This window comes from Chondrus crispus, genomic scaffold, assembly GCF_000350225.1.
Source record: "Chondrus crispus Stackhouse genomic scaffold, scaffold_212, whole genome shotgun sequence".
In the NCBI taxonomy this organism is placed as follows: domain Eukaryota; phylum Rhodophyta; class Florideophyceae; order Gigartinales; family Gigartinaceae; genus Chondrus; species Chondrus crispus.
The window spans coordinates 27,128-45,526 of NW_005179086.1; the positions used below are offsets into that span (position 1 = coordinate 27,128).

The window sequence follows — 18,399 nt, forward strand, 5'->3', positions numbered from 1 at the left end:
AATAATGTGCAAAGCGAGCAGAAATTGTGAGAAAGCTGCAAAGGGGTGGCAAGTGTTACGAGAAAAAGGTAAAAACTGTCTGTTGTGAAGGTTGCAGATGGTAAAGGGGTGTTGTCACCATCCGTACCATCTGCAACCTTGCTGCCAACAGCAGCGCGGCGCGGCGATCAGCCTCAGATATCCCCACAAATGTCTGTCTTTCTGACCAGAACTGTCGCCACCAAAAACCCTTAAAATACTCCGCTACTGGTCATTTTGGAGTAGTATACAGGCCACACACTTCGACTTTCGTCGTTTTGGACGGGTGATCAAAGGCGACATTTCGCTTGTCGGCTCCGTCATGCCTGCTGTTTTTCTCCCTTTGCTACAGGCTCGCAATAAAAAAATGACAATTCAGACCCCGTTGACATCAGAAAAGCCAATTTCACATATTGATCACCGCAAAAATGCACCGGATCCCCCTAAACGCAAAATGGCCCCTTTTAATATGCAGAAAGCTTAAGAATATAATGCATACAGTGCAACCTCCCAATAAGAGTGCTGTTCGTAAAAGACAAAGATACCCATAAACAGAGGTTTATCACTACGGGAGGCGTTATTATCATAACTCTGTCCTAAAAAATCACTGATTCTCGTTTGACAAAATTCCTCCCGCGCTTGACGTCTCAGTCCCCGTTGCACCTTTTCCAACCCCGTAGAACCGCCCCAGAGGTGTCATAATTGCTCATAATGACGTGAGCAGAAGCCAAAATGCGCAACTGCTCACGAAGGGGAGGCATAAACACTTCCTCATCGCCTCCTTCTGTGTTCCCCGAATCTTCTTCGGGACCGGAGATAAAAGCAACCAGATCTCGGTCTGTGACTGGCTCTGTAGACTCCATTTCTGATTTGTGATGAAGTAGGTACTCCACTCGCATTCGCTCGCTGCTATCTTGTACAACTTGATCAATTTCGATGTCAAGTTCCCGACGGTCACGGTGCAACAGAATTTCACCGTTCACATCCACATCCTCACATACGACTTTGGTGTGACACCAGCAGTTTCGAATAACCCTGCTGTCCATTTCTTCCCATGCTTTTTTTATCCAACGCATACCTTGTAGCACATCAACCTTGTATATATTCTTCTCTCCCATATCAATAAAGTCAAGAGCTCTGCCCATTTGCAACCTCCTGTAGCGACACTTCAAAGCAGCGATAATTCCCGCATCGCATGGCTGCATGATTGATATGGTATTCGGAGGAAGGAAAACAATCTTCGTGTTGGACAAGTTCAATGTGTCTACCTCTGTCATCGTTCCATGTGCGGAACAGTTGTCTAGCAAGAGAAGAGCTCTCCTTCCTTTCTGAATCATCCTTGAATTGAATAATTGGAGCCACTCAAAAAAAGTGCCTTTGTCATCCAGGCCTTGGCATTATTTCTGTAGTCGAACTCCAGCTCCTCCCCACTTTTCCCCCGAAAAGCACGCGGCGATCGAGCGTTTCCAATTATCCGCAAGGGAACCAAATCACTTCCACTAGCGTTGCAGCAGGCCAGACACGTGATTCTTGCCTTGTCCTTTTTGGATCCACTAAGTTGTGTGGCGGCAATGGTCTTGTTGGGTGCTAATCGGTACTGCAGACAGAATTCGTCAGCGTTATAAATCTCGTCTAAATTGTAGCCGTCAAGCATCGTCCTGATGAGAGGTAGTGCTCTCTCAGCCTCAGTAAACGCAGCCGATGCCTGCTCGCCATGATATGATATGCGTCTTAATCCATGCCTTTTCTTAAACTTTTGAAGCCAGCTGTTGGAAAAACTGTCGTTGGAAACCTTCTTTGCTCTCTGCGCACGAGGTTCTCGTCGTACAATCGTCGAGCAGTAAAGGCTCGTGCGGGAGGGGGTGTGGAGAAAAAGGAGAACAGGATGTTGGGTAGAGGTGTCTCTTCCCTTCTGTCAAAGATACGCATAAAATGCACTTTACTTCGATAAACCCAACTGCCTCCTCTACTAGTGATGAGGATCGTAACCAGGTATATGTGGTGGACTCAGTCTCGTCGGCGCTAATCGCCGACGGACTGTAGTGCAATGCGCCTGTCGGGCAGAGACCGCGGTCCGATGGTCCAGCAAAAACAACAACAGCAACAAAAAGAAGAACTGCCGACGGCACAGCGCTACGGAGTGTCCGACTCTCCCTTCTCCGTTTAAACGAGCTTGCGACTCGTAGTAGCTCGGATCCCTGATGGGGGGGGGGGGGGCACAGAGAAATAGCCCGGCCCGGGATCGGTGTGGTAGAGACTTGCGAAGAGATCTGCTCGACGAGTGTGGAGTGGGGCGTGTACGTAGGTACCCCGGTTCCACTGGGTTGTAAGGCCAATGCTCGTTGAGCTTCTTCGACACCTTGTAACGCGACAAGGCCTTCGACGGGGGCGTCGCAACGCAGCCCGACGGGATGAAATGAAAGTAGCAGCGCTACGTCAACCGTGCCGCCCGATGGCTCGAAACACTTACACCGGTTCGGTCGCAACCGACCCCGATGGTACCAACACTGGCTCGTACTACGACGGAGCCCTTCGAGGGAGACGTCGTTGCAACGGTCTCCGTCGGAAAATGGGTCACAGTAGCAGCGCTACGTCAACTGTGTCGCCCGATGGCTCGAAACACCTACACCGGTTCGGTCGCAACCGAGGCCGATGGCACCAACACAAGATAAGGGAAAAATAGGTAGAATTAGAGATAGAAAAGAATAGGGAAATAAAGGAAAGAGAAAAGGGAACCCCGAGCGATAGAGGATGCCGTAGGCTTAGGTAAAAGGGAGCGTCTTGGTAGAGACGGACTTCGACCAAGGCGACATTCAACTCCGGCAACTCGGGTTACCTTTACTGACTTGGTGGTCAGAGGGCTAAGGTATATATCGCCCCGCCGGAGCCGCTACAGTAGCTCTCGGCGCTAGATCCTAGATCTAATCTAGTGTCAGCAAAATTAATGCCAACTAATTAACTAAATAAAATAAAATAATTAAAAATTAAAACTGTGCAATTATTCACACGTGTGTCCCCCAAACCCGGACTACTTTTCATATCCAAATGTTTTCCTTTCTTTTCACCCCCCTTTCCAGGTGCGTATTGCACTACATATCCCCCTTCTGAGCGCTCTCGCGCAGCGGCTTCACTCCCTTGCTTCCCAACTTCTTCCTTTTTCTTCCGACCATCGGTCGCCGCTCGCGTGAGAGTAAGACGATCTCCATGTTTCCTTCATCGGATCCCACTGTCGGACATACCGCCCGCGGTCGCCGCGGTGTGGGCTTCTCACACACGCCTTCCATTCCTAGCGACCTTCCTTCCATACCCCGACTTCCCCCGAACACCAACGTTCCTGAACCGGTCTTTCATCCCGATCTCCATCCTCCATCAGCCCCTTGTCGATACCCCTCACTAGCCGAGCTCCAAGGTAAATCCATGCGCGACTATCCCTTACTGTACGCGGCCACTCCTTGGTTTTCCGCCATCGACGTGCGCGACGTCACTAGCATCGGGCGCGACTTTGCCGACGGTGGGGGAATGTTGCCGGGTCACCTTCCCCTTCAAGCCATTTCCTCCTACGATTGGCGTGCTCGTGTCGCCATTCCCCCTTCTATCCTGCGTCGTTCCTCCCCTCGTGGCCGACAGGGCCTATCCCTGCGGTTCATGGAAGCCGTCCTCGACCGCCTCGACCTATCCCTATCCGATGCCCTCATCCCTCCGTCCTTCGGATGTGACACGTGGAAGTTTCGCACGGAGGGGGAGCGTGATTACCTTGACAACCTCCTCAGCTGGACACGGGGTAACCCCGTGCTCGAGGCGGACCGCCTGTGGCATAACCAACTGACGGTGACTAACGATGCCCTGTCATACACGCGCGCAATCCTCCCCCTCAATTTCCGATATACGAAACGCGGGAACATCCCCTTCTTCCAGCATACGGTCCGATTCGAGCGTAAGATGAGATCGGACACGGGATATTTCCTAGCTCACCAAATGGTTGAGGCGGGGGAAATTGCTCGGTCACACTATCCCAACCGGTACCAGCAACTCCCCTCGTGGTGGGGACAATTTGAGGTCTGCCAAGGGTTTTGGGCAGAGCTCGGTCCCATCCTTACCTACTTTGGAAGCCATCTCACTGATCCTCGTCACGGGTTGTGGGTTGTCTTTTTGACGGAGTGGTGTGTGAAGGTAGCCGCCACCTTGCTCTGGGAGGCGTACGATTGTTGGCGGCTTTGGTATCTTCCTCCGAAGCTCGTCGAGCTCATGTGCCTTTTGGACTATACTGTGCCCTTGGGCGGAGCAGACACCGACTTCGAACTGCACTCCTTACTCGAAAAGATCAATCAGGTCGACTGGGATGTTGTTCCCCCTATCAACTCATCCCGATCCTTCGCGAGGCGACGCCCGTCCTTTTCTCCCGGACAAAATCACAGTACGGCGGGTGACTTTGTCTGGTTCAACCCTTGGACATCCGCCTTGTGCTCTCCCTCCGAGGCGCGCCTCAGTCGCCAATTCGGCAACCAAGTTCGAACCCCTGACGTAGCTCCCATACGAGCCGTAATCTCCCTAAATCCCCGCGCAGACGACGTTTGCCCCCGACCGTCTGCTCCAGATTCCCCTCTCCCTGCAGCCCCTGCCGCTGCTCCTCCTGCTGTCGATATCCCCTGGGCAGGGCATACCGATACTCTGTCGGTTAGGGAAGCACTGTCTTCCCCACCGTCCCCATCAATTCCCAAAAAGAGCGACGGAGCCATTGCTCCGCGCTCATGGAATCGAAGGTGAAGCTCTCCAAGGGGCTTCCCTCGATGATCTGCGAGTCCTTGCTCGACTCGTTACCTCACTCCCGAAGGAAAAATCCTTGGGTGTGCCGCCCCAATGACCTGCCGCTTAGAGCGACTTCCCCGTGATCCGTTCTCGGATTATTACCCGTTTTGGGTGACGTCTGGTTATTGACGTCATCCTGTAGCTTTTGGATAATAAAATGAATCACCTGCGTATCCCCCGTTACCTTCACTTTCCTCCTCTTTTTTTTCTCTCTTTTTTTTTGTATGCGTCCCGCCTCTGCGGTCGCATCCCCATTTTGCCATTTCCTTCTCTTTTTCCTCGTCACATTTCCCTCCTCTTTCGCACACGTTCTCCTTCTGCCATCCTCCTATCACAGCGTGCGTCTCCCATTTTCCTCCTCATTCTCCCAAATTGCCCTTTTTGTGCGAGGCTGTCCTCACACGGTTCTCATAAAAAATATAGTAGGGTCGACGCCATACGAGCGACGTCATCCCTCAACTGTTATCGCGACGCCACCGTAGACGTCCGTTATCACGGTCAACAAAGTGGTAGGGGGGTTTTGAGGTTCACGAAAAATATGGTTCGTTATCAACCTGCCTGACCCGTTCGGTCGCGCTCGCTTGAGTCGGTTATTTCCGACACCGGGTTCTACTGTACGGTCCCCGTAGTGCCAAACGATAGCGTTGCTTCTCAATGTCCATGGAAAGTTACACCCTCATTGCAGTTTCAGATGAGTCGCCCGTTTCCATTTTTTTCATTTGCACCACATGGCGAGATCGCCCCGAGCTTGTCACCATGCGTAATCAATTCAGTCATAGCAGCGGTCCCGTCTACGATTGTTATCACGGCAGACATGTCGAATTCCTCTCCTCCTTTGTTTGCGTGTGCTGAAAGTTGTTGCGTGCGAATTCCCCTCTGTTCTGCGCATATCAATGTTCTCTCCCTTCCCCTTTTCCTGGTGTAAATTGGGAACCGGAAACCATCCTGCAAATGAACGCGAGACTTACTGCTTCCTCCAAATGGAAATTCGCGATCCACAACTGAGGGGGTGTTTTGCACATGATTTTCACGATCCGTGGAGACCACCTTCACAGACTGTCGTCGACAGCGGAACGTGCGACATTACGTTCTCTTTTTTTCTTTTTTCTTCTTCGCCCCGTTAGATTCCTCGAGACAATTCCTGTCGATTTCCCCGTGCAGTAGTTGCGGACTCCCGCAACTCGTCATTTGTCGCCTGAGGCCTGCTTAGTCGGGCAATAAAAATATTAATAGGGGGGTGATGGCGGGGTGTGGGGACAAGAACCTCATTCTTTTCCTCGTTCGGTTGTCGTGCGACCGAGGCCACTGGTGTCCACGAAACGTTAACAGAAATATGTGGCCATTGTTCTAATCTCCCTCGCGTCGACACTGCAACAATAAAAAGATTCATAAAGGGCGTCGGAGCTCGTATCACTTCATGACATTCCTGTCTTTGACGAATACGATCTTCTTCGTACGAGGTGCCACGAAATGTGACCTCCTCGACGGGGTTCTGTTCTCGCGCAGGCTTTAGAGCTTACAGTACCAAATCGTCGATACTTGGTAAAGACCTTGCGAGGGTTACTCGCCATTTGCACACCGTCCTCGTTTTCGGTAGTCGTGTCCGTCTTCCTCGCGTGTCCACGAAACATTTGTTCTTCTACACGCGAGCCATCGTTTCCCTTCGGCGAGCGCCGTCCTGCTCTCGCGATCGGATGCTGTACTTTGATGTGTGTCTTATCGATGGTTCCTGCTCATTCCCAGAAGGAAAAATAGTAACAAAGGGAGTCGCGACGGAATTAAAATTGGGTACAATGTCGACGGGCATCCTTCACGATTTCCAACACGTCCTTCCGCGACGCGGATCGTACTGTCAGCTTTGTACCCCTCGGGTCTTTCTCTTGATCGTCCTTCGCGCACCTCGGAGTGTCATCCCCCTCGTTCCGGGTCCCGGTTGAGCCCCCTAAGGCGACATTCAACTCCGGCAACTCGGGTTACCTTTACTGACTTGGTGGTCAGAGGGCTAAGGTATATATCGCCCCGCCGGAGCCGCTACAGTAGCTCTCGGCGCTAGATCCTAGATCTAATCTAGTGTCAGCAAAATTAATGCCAACTAATTAACTAAATAAAATAAAATAATTAAAAATTAAAACTGTGCAATTATTCACACGTGTGTCCCCCAAACCCGGACTACTTTTCATATCCAAATGTTTTCCTTTCTTTTCACCCCCCTTTCCAGGTGCGTATTGCACTACACGGACTGAATGTAAATTTCTTATTATTTCGAGTCGATCTCGATCTCGTTTTGGGCTGAGGTGTGACCAATTATCTGTCGAGTATCTCGAGTCTCCGAGACCTCATAAGTCCGACACTCCCTCAATTTTCATTCCTCGTCCGCCACATCTCCTTTGCGTATCGGTTGTGACTGTGGCTCGGGCACGGGCTAGACTTTTGTTTCCTTGTTGAATCAACGGTGACGCCGACAGTCCCTTGGCCACAGTCGTCGACCATGCGTGTAATGCAGCCCCAGCAACAGGGGCAGGCTGCGGCAGGTTCGAAGGGAAAAGGCGTTACGACGCCAAATTATTCTGTCGGAAAAATCATGTGCGGAGATGACACCGAAGTTCCAGGCACAAACCGACGAGTGGAAATCGGCGAGTTTTACGGCGCATCCAGTTACCAGAACGGGCTCGAGTCTTTCTTCGATATCAATATCGACACGTACCGTGCGCCGGGTTCGAAAGATGTACGTTTCGCCGTGCGCGCAGAGACAGCTCTAGCAAGGAGCAGTGGGAATCTTCCTCGGGCGCCCAATCCAGGCATTCACAAAAGCAATTTCCGGCGTGCGACTACAATTGTCCGCAACAGTCTCCGTCGTTGGTGCTTAGAGAACCCTGGGTTTTCTGTCTGTAAGTGCGGCCCTGGCGCCCGCGTGTTCAGTACGGCTGCTAAAATTATTACGTGTCCAACTCGAAGTTGATTATGGGACGTGGTCCAAAGGGCAAATGTGTGCATGCAGCAATCGTAAACGCCATGAATTGTCTTGCGGGTTGTGACTCAGCCTTGCATCTTTCAACTCTCCTGGACAAAGTCAAGGTACCGATCCAATCCATCGGGAATTTGCAGCGTATTTTGCATAAAATTCGAAGCATTTCAATTTTCGAAAAATCAAGGATGAAACTTTCAGGAAGGCGAAATTGACGTGGCTAGCTAATGTATCTCATGGGGTATGGCTTGTGCGGATGAGAGCAGGTAACGACCTTGACCACTGTGTTGTTGTAGATGGTGCGCTGAAGTGGGTCCTGGACAGCGAGGAGAAGCATCCAATGCACCTCTCTGCGGATGCATTGCGTGCTTGTGGTGGAGACGGTGTGCAGGGCTTGTACGTTGCCGAAGTCCGCGAGTTGTGCGACTCAAAGGTACCCAACAGTAAGGGAGTTGTAGAAGTTGATCATTGTTAAACAGAGCTTGGGAGGTCCTTTCGGACAATCCATTGTTCCGGTTGAACGTCCAGTCGGCCTGATTCAATTACGTCGCGCAATACGGCTTGGTTCATCTTCTTTGTGAGACCGTCGGCTGTGTTGTTAGAACTTCTCACAAATCCAATATCAGAAATGGTTTTATCCTTAAAGCCCTGTCTTGCGGAAGCAACGTCCAACATCATTCGCTTCTCTGAGGTGCGGGATCCTTTGGAAATGATGTCGAAGAGGGATTTGCTGTCGGTAAAGAGTTGCATTGGTACTTGCTTTGACAATATCATGCCCATTTCATTGGCTAGTGTTGCCGCGACGTCAAAAAGATCGCTAAATGCAATCACTTCGCCTGCCATTGATGACCTAGTCACTCTTCGAGATTTGTACGATTTGAAATGTATGGGAACAACGGAACCTGTGTGGTCCCCAAGCAAACAAATGTTGCCAAGCTGAGAAGAGAGATCTGAATTATTCGCAAATGATGAATCCGAGAAGCCGATCACTTTCAATGTGTTCATATCAAGGACGGGAATTTTGAGTGATACTCGATTATTCACTGCGTATCGAGTAGCACGATTGAGTCGACGAATACATTCATCCTTTTCTGTATCGAATTTCTCAGCGGTCACTTGGGCGAGTTGGGATATTTCAAAGAGGCAGTCTGGCCTTGTGTTGGCCAACCAGGCCAGCCTCATTCTCATGGAACGGAAATGAGAGAAGGAAGCGTCAGGAGGCAAGTCCTCGAGCTTTCTTAGATACGCATGTTGCTCTTGTGTAATGGTACCGTCCTTTGCAGGACTAAGTGAAAAGCCAGTGAACATACAAGGTAAGCTTTGGTCCTCTGTCATTTCGAACTTCTCGTTCGTCTTCTTAGAGAGTTTTTTGAACGAGGCGTCGCCTGCCCGAATGAGATCATCAACATATCCTCCACATAGGCCTTTGAGCAATCCATCCTTCATCAAGACGTAAAGTGCTGGGTCAGATCGGAGAGCTTTCATCCCTAAGTCTTGTATGTGATGCTTGTCCAAAGTGTCATGCCAAATATCTCCCGACTCACACAGACCATATAAGGGCTTTATAAGTTGGAGACACTGCGACGGATGTAGCTCAAACTCAGGGACGGTATTCATTATGAATACTTCACGTGCCAAAGGTTCTGCCGATTGGAGATATGCTTGGCGAACATCAGAAGTCCATATGTTGAAGCCGTGTATCCCAGCTAGGGCGAGGAGTCGTCGGATGGATTGGGGCTGAAGAGTTGATGTCGTGTGTACCATCATGTGCTTGAATCGGTCTCGATGCCCCCGATTACATATCTAGCCTTATATTTGATGTTCCCGTCCTCAGTTGACTTAAGAGCTAGTACAAATCGTCCGGGAAGGACGTTTCCGTCAGGAGGGATTTCTTCACGCAATATTACCTTAAAGGTACCGCGTTCGAGCAAAGTTTTGATCTCCTTGCGCTTTGCCTCGCCCATTTTCTTGGAGCAAGATCGGGGATCACCTTTGTCAAGAATCTCGGTGAGATGAACTTCGTGATCATTCGGTGAGGAGAAGAAGTTGAGACCTTGACCTAACTGTGTGAAAAAGGAGTGTGCTATGGTTTCTGGTGCATGGTAATGCTTCAATTGTGCTACATTAAACGGTCTCGCAGCTCCAACTCTTACATCCTGGATGAATGCAAGCTTCTTTGTCTCGTCCACGGCAAGGACCGTAAAGGGTCCTAACCATTCGCCTATGCGGTTGTCGACTTGCTTCTCCCTCTACACGAGCACTTGGTCTCCAGGTTCATAGACACGGTCCGACGCTGGTGGAGTAGAATGTTTCAGAGCCCTCTTCACCCGTAGTTCTGCCATGTGTTTCTCCATCTGAGTTCTTGCAAGATGTGCCAATTTAGCCCGGCTCGCAAGGACGGCTCTTTCGTTTGGTGTCTCTGACTTGGTATATACCTTAGGGAATTCTCCAAAGACAAGAGCAGATGGAACAAGTCCTTCAGGGCCCAGGGTGTCATTCATGGCTTTGACTGATAAGACCAAAGCGGTGTCGGGGTCAGAAGTCGGATGGTCCATCATTATCTTCTGATAAGTTTGTCTGAGGGGTTGATGGTATCGCTCACAGAGTCCAAGACTTGAGTGGGCTTCTATCCCAGTTCTATTCACTTGTACATTAGACACAGCACCAATATTGATGAATAGCGGTCCAAATGCGCTCCCTTGGTCGACTAGTATCCGGTTCGGTAGACCTGTGTAAATCGTCGCCCAACATTTGAGTATCGTCGCCCATATTGTCTTCGTTGAGACGTCTGGGAGGAATTGTGCTGCAGAGAAATGCGTACCTTCATCTACAATGTGCAAGACCGATTTTCCATCGATGTACACGATATCTAACAGTATTCTCTCATTGAAGCGGACGTTCTCTGCTCCAAAAGATACCCTGAAACTTGATGGTGCGTTCTGAACCCCTTGACAAGGATCGCACCTCTTTGCGAGATCCCGTAACGTTTCCAGAGTACCAGGGGTAGCTTCTTCTGGTCGAGCACGGCGGAGAAGATTGAACAGCTTTTGAGCTGATGGATGAAAGAATTGTTTGTGTAGTTTTTGAAGTTGTGTTCTGCTGAAGTAGATATTCGGTGGGAAGTACATTTTGGCGAAAACATGATTGCTTTTAGCCCTGTACAGGGGTACAGACCATTTATTAATGTAACATATCCTTCCTTTCTTATTCTCGATCCTTTTTCGCTTTGTCAGACGATTCGCGACAGTGTCTGCGATGAAGGATTCCCGGTCCAAGATGTCCATCCCAAGTAGAGCTGGAATATCTGCTTGAAGGACATCAAGTTGCACGTTGATAGGAGCAACACCGAAGGGTGTCTTAAGTGGTATTTTAATCTGTCCAAGCGACTCAAAAGTGGTTTCGGCAAAGCGGAAACGGTTCTGAAACGGTGGCTGTGAGAGATTTGGAGATCTCAAGTCTTGTTGGGCGAATATCCAAGTCAGCTCTTCGTGTCCTATGACAGATTTCGGTGCTCCAATGTCAATACAAAAGCCTTGATAACGGCAACGGTTATAGTTGTTCAATTTCGTTGCATGAATGTGAGTCGCATCGACTTCGACGGGAGATTGTTTGCGCCTCGGATGAGTGGTGCGATGGGAGGCTGCCCATCGCGCTGGGCGGCGAAGTTGAGGCTGATTACTTCGTCGCCGAGTTAAAAATCCTGCTCATCGATGTTTGTGCCGTAAGGAGTATGTCCCTCAGACATGGATGATGATAAGTGATGGGTGAACCATTCCTTATCTTCCTCTTCAACGGCAGCAGTATCCTGAACAGGATTGTCAGACGTTAATGAATCGAACAGGTATACTTCGTCTGGGTTCTTGCTGAAGTGGACGTGCGGGTCTGTTGCTTCATTGTCGTGTGCCAAATTGTTTGGGGTATCCGTTGATTCAGGGAGGTCTTGAGTGAGTTCTCCCTCCAGGGCTGCGACAAAGTCAGACATGACATGTACTGCCGATTCGCCATTGACCATCCGCTGACGCACCTGATTCCGAATGGATCCGGCTTTGCATCGATGTCCCGGACGCCATGCAACACGACATCTATGACATTCGTTCCGACGTCTGCTCTCTTCGAAAGTACGATTTGCGGGAGAAGAAGCAATGCCCGGGCGACCAATATTCAATTGTTGTCCACCCTTGAATCCTCCTCTCGGAGGGTACTTCTGCACATACTTCGGGTTACGGCCATACTGTTGTACGAAAATGTCGTCTGAGAAAGCATGTCGGATACCCGTAGGTCTCCTGGATACATTGAGTATCTCTTCCTCAAGTTGCCTGTGCTCACGGAGTGATGTGATAAATCCATTGAATGAGTATTGCGCAGTGACAATATTACTTATGGGAGTCTTCGACCAAGAGTAGCCCAATACAGCGTTGCGCAAGTATCCGATCTTGTGCGGTTCAGATCTAAAATGTGGAGGGCATTGTGGTGACATCTCTTCGATCATGCTGACAACCTTAGTCAAGCCCTCAGTGGATGAGGATAGCTCATGTTCCGACATTATACTGTTCATTCTTAACGTAGACAGTATTCCATATACTTAGATTTGGCGTGCGTTGCTGTTGAATTCTGTCACCATCATCTCTGCCATCTGTTCAAAAGACATATCATCTCTAGCGTTGTTGAAGAAGAATGTCCTTGCCGGTCCATTAAGAATGTTAACAAAGTAGTCTGCCTTTTGCGAAGTAGACAAGCGATGTTGACGTGCACATATGTTGTAGTCGCGAAGCGTCATTTCGATTGACTGAGTCAGGCCACCGGTAAAACGGTTATCCTTGAAGTGCTGAAATACATAGTTTGCCTTTCGAGTGTCTTCTCTCACATCTACCGAATACGGAAGGGAAGATTCGACCCCTGCGACAGTCGTAGACGGTGGGACAGCACCATTTGTTTGATTACCATTACGAATGCCATGTTCCGCTCCTGCAACATTGATAGCTTGACGATGATGAGTATGCTGGGAAGTTCCATTACCTCTCGGAGTGGTAATAACATTCGGTATCGAAGACGGAGTGTCACCGGAATTGTCCCTGTTGTCTGCTGGTACGACTTGTGGTGTTGCTTGGACACCTGCAGTTAAAAACACGGGTGCTTCAGTTGCAGCACTCCTTTGTCTGGTTAGGAGGTTGGGTGATCCCCGAGTACGACGATACGTTCCCACAGCGGTGCGAATAGTATCGTGAGAGCACCCTAAGAAGTTTGTAAACCAAACGTGTGTCATGATCGAACGGTTGCTGGTATCACTAGAACTCAGTTCTAATGCTGTGCTCAAACCGTCAAGAACACCACCAAATCCATACAGAGTGGCAACATCCCGTAACAAAGCAAGAGGGAACAAAGGCGCGCGTAGTAGTTCCACAGTCAGAATGTCCTAAGGAGACGGCATCAAACTCTTCATAGCTTCTCTCACTTCATCAATAGGGGGCATAGTTACACCCGCAGAACTTGCCGATTCGTCGGCTATGGGGTACAGGTTGAGGGTGTAGAGAGCTACGTCCCGTAGCTGTTTTCCATGTTCAGTAGTGGGTTCTGCTATAGATGCAGATCGCCTGAGGCGCTGGTACCGAGCATTCACTTGAGCACGGGTAGCGGTAGCCATGGTGGTCAACCACTAGGGAACAAGTAGATTCAAGGTAAACGTATGAGCGAAGATAAGTATCCAGAATCCGGATTGTCGTTGGAAACCTTCTTTGCTCTCTGCGCACGAGGTTCTCGTCGTACAATCGTCGAGCAGTAAAGGCTCGTGCGGGAGGGGGTGTGGAGAAAAAGGAGAACAGGATGTTGGGTAGAGGTGTCTCTTCCCTTCTGTCAAAGATACGCATAAAATGCACTTTACTTCGATAAACCCAACTGCCTCCTCTACTAGTGATGAGGATCGTACCCAGGTATATGTGGTGGACTCAGTCTCGTCGGCGCTAATCGCCGACGGACTGAATGTAAATTTCTTATTATTTCGAGTCGATCTCGATCTCGTTTTGGGCTGACGTGTGACCAATTATCTGTCGAGTATCTCGAGTCTCCGAGACCTCATAAGTCCGACAAAAACGAAGCTCTGGAGCCGTGTCGTCGTTCGTTGTCGATTTCCAAAGACGTTCGGCCTTCTGCTTGATGATATTATCCGAAAGGGCGATGTTACGGCTTGCGCAGTCGCTGATCCATACAGCAAGAGCTTCATCAAATCGTGAAGACAACGGGTTCCGAAGAGATTTCGAATTTGTGGATGCACTCGCCTCTAGCTTGCTGCGCGTCTTGACGATGCGCGAGACAGTAGACTGCGGAACAGGTCGGTTGAGTTGAAAGTAACGACCTGCCCATTCTCCAACAGAACGCTGATCACAGCGTTCCCCGTTGCGAAGGCGAAAATCGTACTCGGCAAGAAGCTCTTTTTGCTGAGCGATAGTAAGGCGATTGCGTTCTGACATGACTTGGGCGGGATGGGGGAGAAGGGAGATTGCCAAGGGGATGAGATGGGCTGCCGCCAGCGACCGCACGCGCTATGCAAAACCTTGGTGGGTATCGTGAATAAAAAGGCGGGAGTTGGTCGCCCAACACATACCTGTTGGTTTCGTGTTCTGTGACCACTACTGTATCCTTATTCGAAATGGTCTTACTTCAAATTTTAATAAATATTCAATGTGTTTTTGCGAAATCAACACACTATTTCCGTATCCAGATGACCTGCCTATAGCATCTCAAATCACACTTTTTCTTGCGGGAAAGACGGATGGTATTCATACTGGGGGGTTTATTACTATCGGGGGAGTACTATTGGGAGGGCTGACTGTATTGAGTTCGAAGTTGCCTTTTTAAACTGGCGTTTTGGTTTCGAAGTTATTTTACATGCAGGTTTAAGGTGGTTTAAAAAAGCTTCTTTTTCAGACTTCTTTTTCAGACATATGTAAAAACAACCAGGAAGAACAAGCAATTCTGACAAAGTTCTTTCTGGCCCCAAGTCAAAAGTACGGTGGCAGGGGTATCTTTTTCTTTCTTGTCGAGGAAGCGGAAGTCAAGAATAAAATATGTCGAATAATGTCCTCAGATGAGGACAATAGTCCGATACACTAGACCGCGCCACATGCGACCCTGTCTGCGACCTCGCCATCCTGAACTAATCGCACACCCTTCTGCAGTGCCTTCCTGGACTTCTATCCTCTTTCCCTGATTCTTCCGGCGACTTCTTCCTGCGACTTCTTCCGGTCGTCATATCCTTCATGACCTGTCAGCTAACATTCAGTAGTGCCATCTGCCTTTCGCATGTCGACGTCAAGACAAGTGCATGTATGGAAAAAAGTATTGCAAAAGAGTTGTGGGAGTCACAAACAGGGACGACATGCAGTTTCTCCATGGTATAGGGAATCAGAGTCCCCGTTTTATGAGTGCTCCGCAGGCATCTCAGTTGCAGCTCTCCTAACTGTACAGTTGATTCCTACGGCATTCTCCCTGGAAGATTACACCCGTCACAAAAAAGTGAAGTGGCCTCATGCAGATCAGTTGGCCACAGGTGAGAACGACTGTCATCCAGAAACTGTGCAGCCAATGCTTTCTGAAAGTCCGAAGCATTTTGCACTGGACATCTGCATGTACACTAGTACCTTTACAAAAGCCGAATAACTCCAATACAAAAAGCAAATCATGTACAGTTCTTCCCATCCCAATATGCGCCTTTCTACAAGCATTAAACTGCCACTGGCTTCCTACGTTGAATCACTCTCTGTCCGGCCGAAATCAAAGCTGGATCGTATCCGGTCCTTTCGAAACGGCGTCTCCATGCTTGACCGTACATGCCTCCGTGAAGAATTTCTTCCTGGCATGCGATAAAATTCTTCATTTCGTACCTTCCTGTCCTCACGGCCGATACCCTCCATGCTCCGTCTTGATCGGCCCAACACCCCATCGAGGCTCGCACGTCCTTTGCCACTGCGAGATGGCGTCAGCCTCCGGCCAAGCTTCAACATACCCCTTCCTCCAGTCTTCCGAGACGTGACCGGGATTTCTCTTGCGCCCGGTGCGTCTGCACTGCTGCGAACGGGATGCCGAACGTCCGCACTGTGCCGCAGCGGTCTCTCTGCAGTTGCGTTAAAGTCCAATCGGTGTGACTCAGACCCATGGATACCGCGTCTAACCCTCTCGTGTCGTTGCCCTTGCGGCGAAAGGCCTCCAATGTTTCCGTGAACAGATGGCCGTTGTGCAAAATGCGGATGTACTTGGTCTTCTGCCGGTGGTCTCCGACCATACTGTTGATCCCTGAATGGATTCTTTAACGAAGGGAGAGACCTTCGGCCGCTTGCTCCGCCTCCCGTGTCACCCAGACCTCCATAATCACGTCGCCCATGTCTGCCCATGGATCCAAGCCCACTTGCTTCGCTACAAGTCCAGGCCCACCCAGCGATAGCCCACGTCTCCATTCCAGAACCCCTTCTGTGTACGAAAGGGGGGAACTCCGCGGAAGCTGATGCATCATCATCATCGCTGAAGCTAACGTGCCTCCATTCTTCCGGGTTGATGTTGCGTAGCAAATATCTGTCTAAGGTCATGGAGCTGATCTCCTGTACGTCTGCTCGTGCCAGGGAAGTGGTCGACTCGCTTTCCATACCAAGTTGCTGCGCACGGGCAACCGCTAGGCGGGCAACAGCACTCTCTCTTTGATCCCTATCACTCACAAAAGGGGAAATACCATCTGGGTGCGGCTCTCTGTGCATCACTCGGACCCAATCCACTCCCCGGAAAAATGGATGTCTCTTCACGTCCTCAAGCGAAGACCGGCGAAAAGGGTCATTCTGGAGCAGTCCCTTGATCAAAGACACTGCTTCTAGACTGAGCGACGGCGAGTAGTGGATAGTTCTATTCCGCTGCATCTGTTCCATTTCCACCATCGATCGTTTTTTGAAGTTAAAAGGAGGTCGACCTGATAACACGTGATAAATGAAAATCCCGAGGCACCACAAATCTAGGGATACATTGTATGGTTTTGACTGGAGCATCTCTGGAGCAGCGTATGCTGTGGTGCCACAAATCGTTTGCGTCAAATAGTCATGGTCCGACTTCAGCACCTTAGCCAAACCGAAATCTGCAAGACGTACGTGTCCATCGCCGTCCAGAACCACATTCTCCGGCTTCAAGTCCCTATAGACGATGTTCCTCTCATGTAACCAGGACAAAGCTAGGATAATCTCTGCGATGATTCGTTTTGCGTAAGGTTCACTTAACCTGCTGCCGTTGCTCTGTAACAATGAGAAGACGTCTCCACCATCGTAAAAATCAGTTGCAAAGTACAGATGAGAATCGGTCTGGAAAGAGTACCTCATTTGGATCAGAAATGGGCATCCGGAACACATCTCCAATACAAGACGTTCATTGATGACATGCTGAAATGTAAGCTGGGACCGAAACACTCGAGATTTGTCGATCACTTTCAGGGCCAGGCGTGCGTTAGTGCGATTGTCTCGGACCAGGAAGACCTTCCCACTAGCTCCCTTTCCAATAGCAGTAATCCAGTCGAAGTCCGCGAGTCTAATTGTGGTATATTGAAACGTTTGGGTTTGAACTGCGATCGCCCACTGTTGTGCATCTTGTGCCGTAGCCATTCTCAATACAACACATTGCCCGTCCGGTCTGTGGAGTTTGAGCTGCGAGTATGAGGGGGTATGTCTGACATCAACAAGGCAGTTTGTCGCGGGAACTACGTGCTTGATCTGACGCTCTTGTTGTTGTTGACTATAGTCGGTATTAGTGTGGGGATCACAAAACAATATCATGCCCCCCCGGAGCTCTGCCCAGAATTGCATCCACTGTGACCTGAACAACGTGGAAATTCTCGACATGTCCCTCTTCACAAGCATGTAGCCATCGACGGAACAAGGGAGTTCCCTGACGAGAGCGAGGGCATCAAAAGCGAGTTGGCGACGAAGAGCAGCCCCCTCTTCTGGTCGCATGTAGACCGAAGCGCGCTGGGCATCGGTAGTCGGAATGTAGAAGGCTCCCGGAACTCGCGACATCGAGCTTCCGGTGCTCGTAGCATCGATGCTTTGCACAGATCCGGTTGCTAAAGACGGTTGCGGTGCACGAGATTGCATGAAGTCGCCTTGATGGTTGCTTCTATCCAAGCGGCGTTGCCCCGAGGTCGTCGGGGGCTCATTACGATTTGCTAGGGCCTCTGCTCGAGATGAGATACTGTTACGGACACGTGAGGCAGTACTGCGCCAATCGACCATGTCAAAAAGTGTTTCACTCCACCAAGAGCGACCAGAAGGTCCGAAACGGTATGCGAGTCGATGAAAACGAGGATACCTTTCTAAAGTTTTGTTGTGAAGGTCGGTGCGGTTCGCTGGTTGGAGTAAGTACAATCCGAAGGGCAAGGATCAGGAAAGCGGTACACGCGCAATGGAAGCGAAGGCCGTGTTCATATAGAGCAAACCGATTCCGCTTTCGCACCCGCAGTTGGTACGCCAAGGGCGCTGTCCAAATATACGCAACGTGAGGGCAGCCTTCCTCTAGTTCCCTAGCAAAAAGCGCGTTGGCAGTGAAGAATGGGCGGGAAACTTTGGACTTGGACGGTTGTCAACTTGTGG

The 18,399-nt window shown here is 49.9% G+C and overlaps 1 protein-coding gene; it reads right to left on the minus strand.

Annotated features, from left to right (window-relative positions):
• Nucleotides 1-15,350: 15,350 nt before the first annotated feature.
• CHC_T00004077001 (hypothetical protein) lies at nucleotides 15,351-18,042 on the minus strand. XM_005715309.1 is given in 2 exon segments: nucleotides 15,351-15,525; nucleotides 15,526-18,042. 1 exon segment carries the CDS (start codon nucleotides 18,040-18,042, stop codon nucleotides 15,526-15,528), a length of 2,517 nt encoding a protein of 838 aa, XP_005715366.1. The 3' UTR covers nucleotides 15,351-15,525.
• Between the last annotated feature and the right edge of the window lie 357 nt (nucleotides 18,043-18,399).

What these genes read in the sequence shown, in the direction of transcription:
- CHC_T00004077001 (XM_005715309.1), bottom strand. Translation starts at nt 18,042, where the DNA reads ATGGTCGATTGGCGCAGTACTGCCTCACGTGTCCGTAACAGTATCTCA.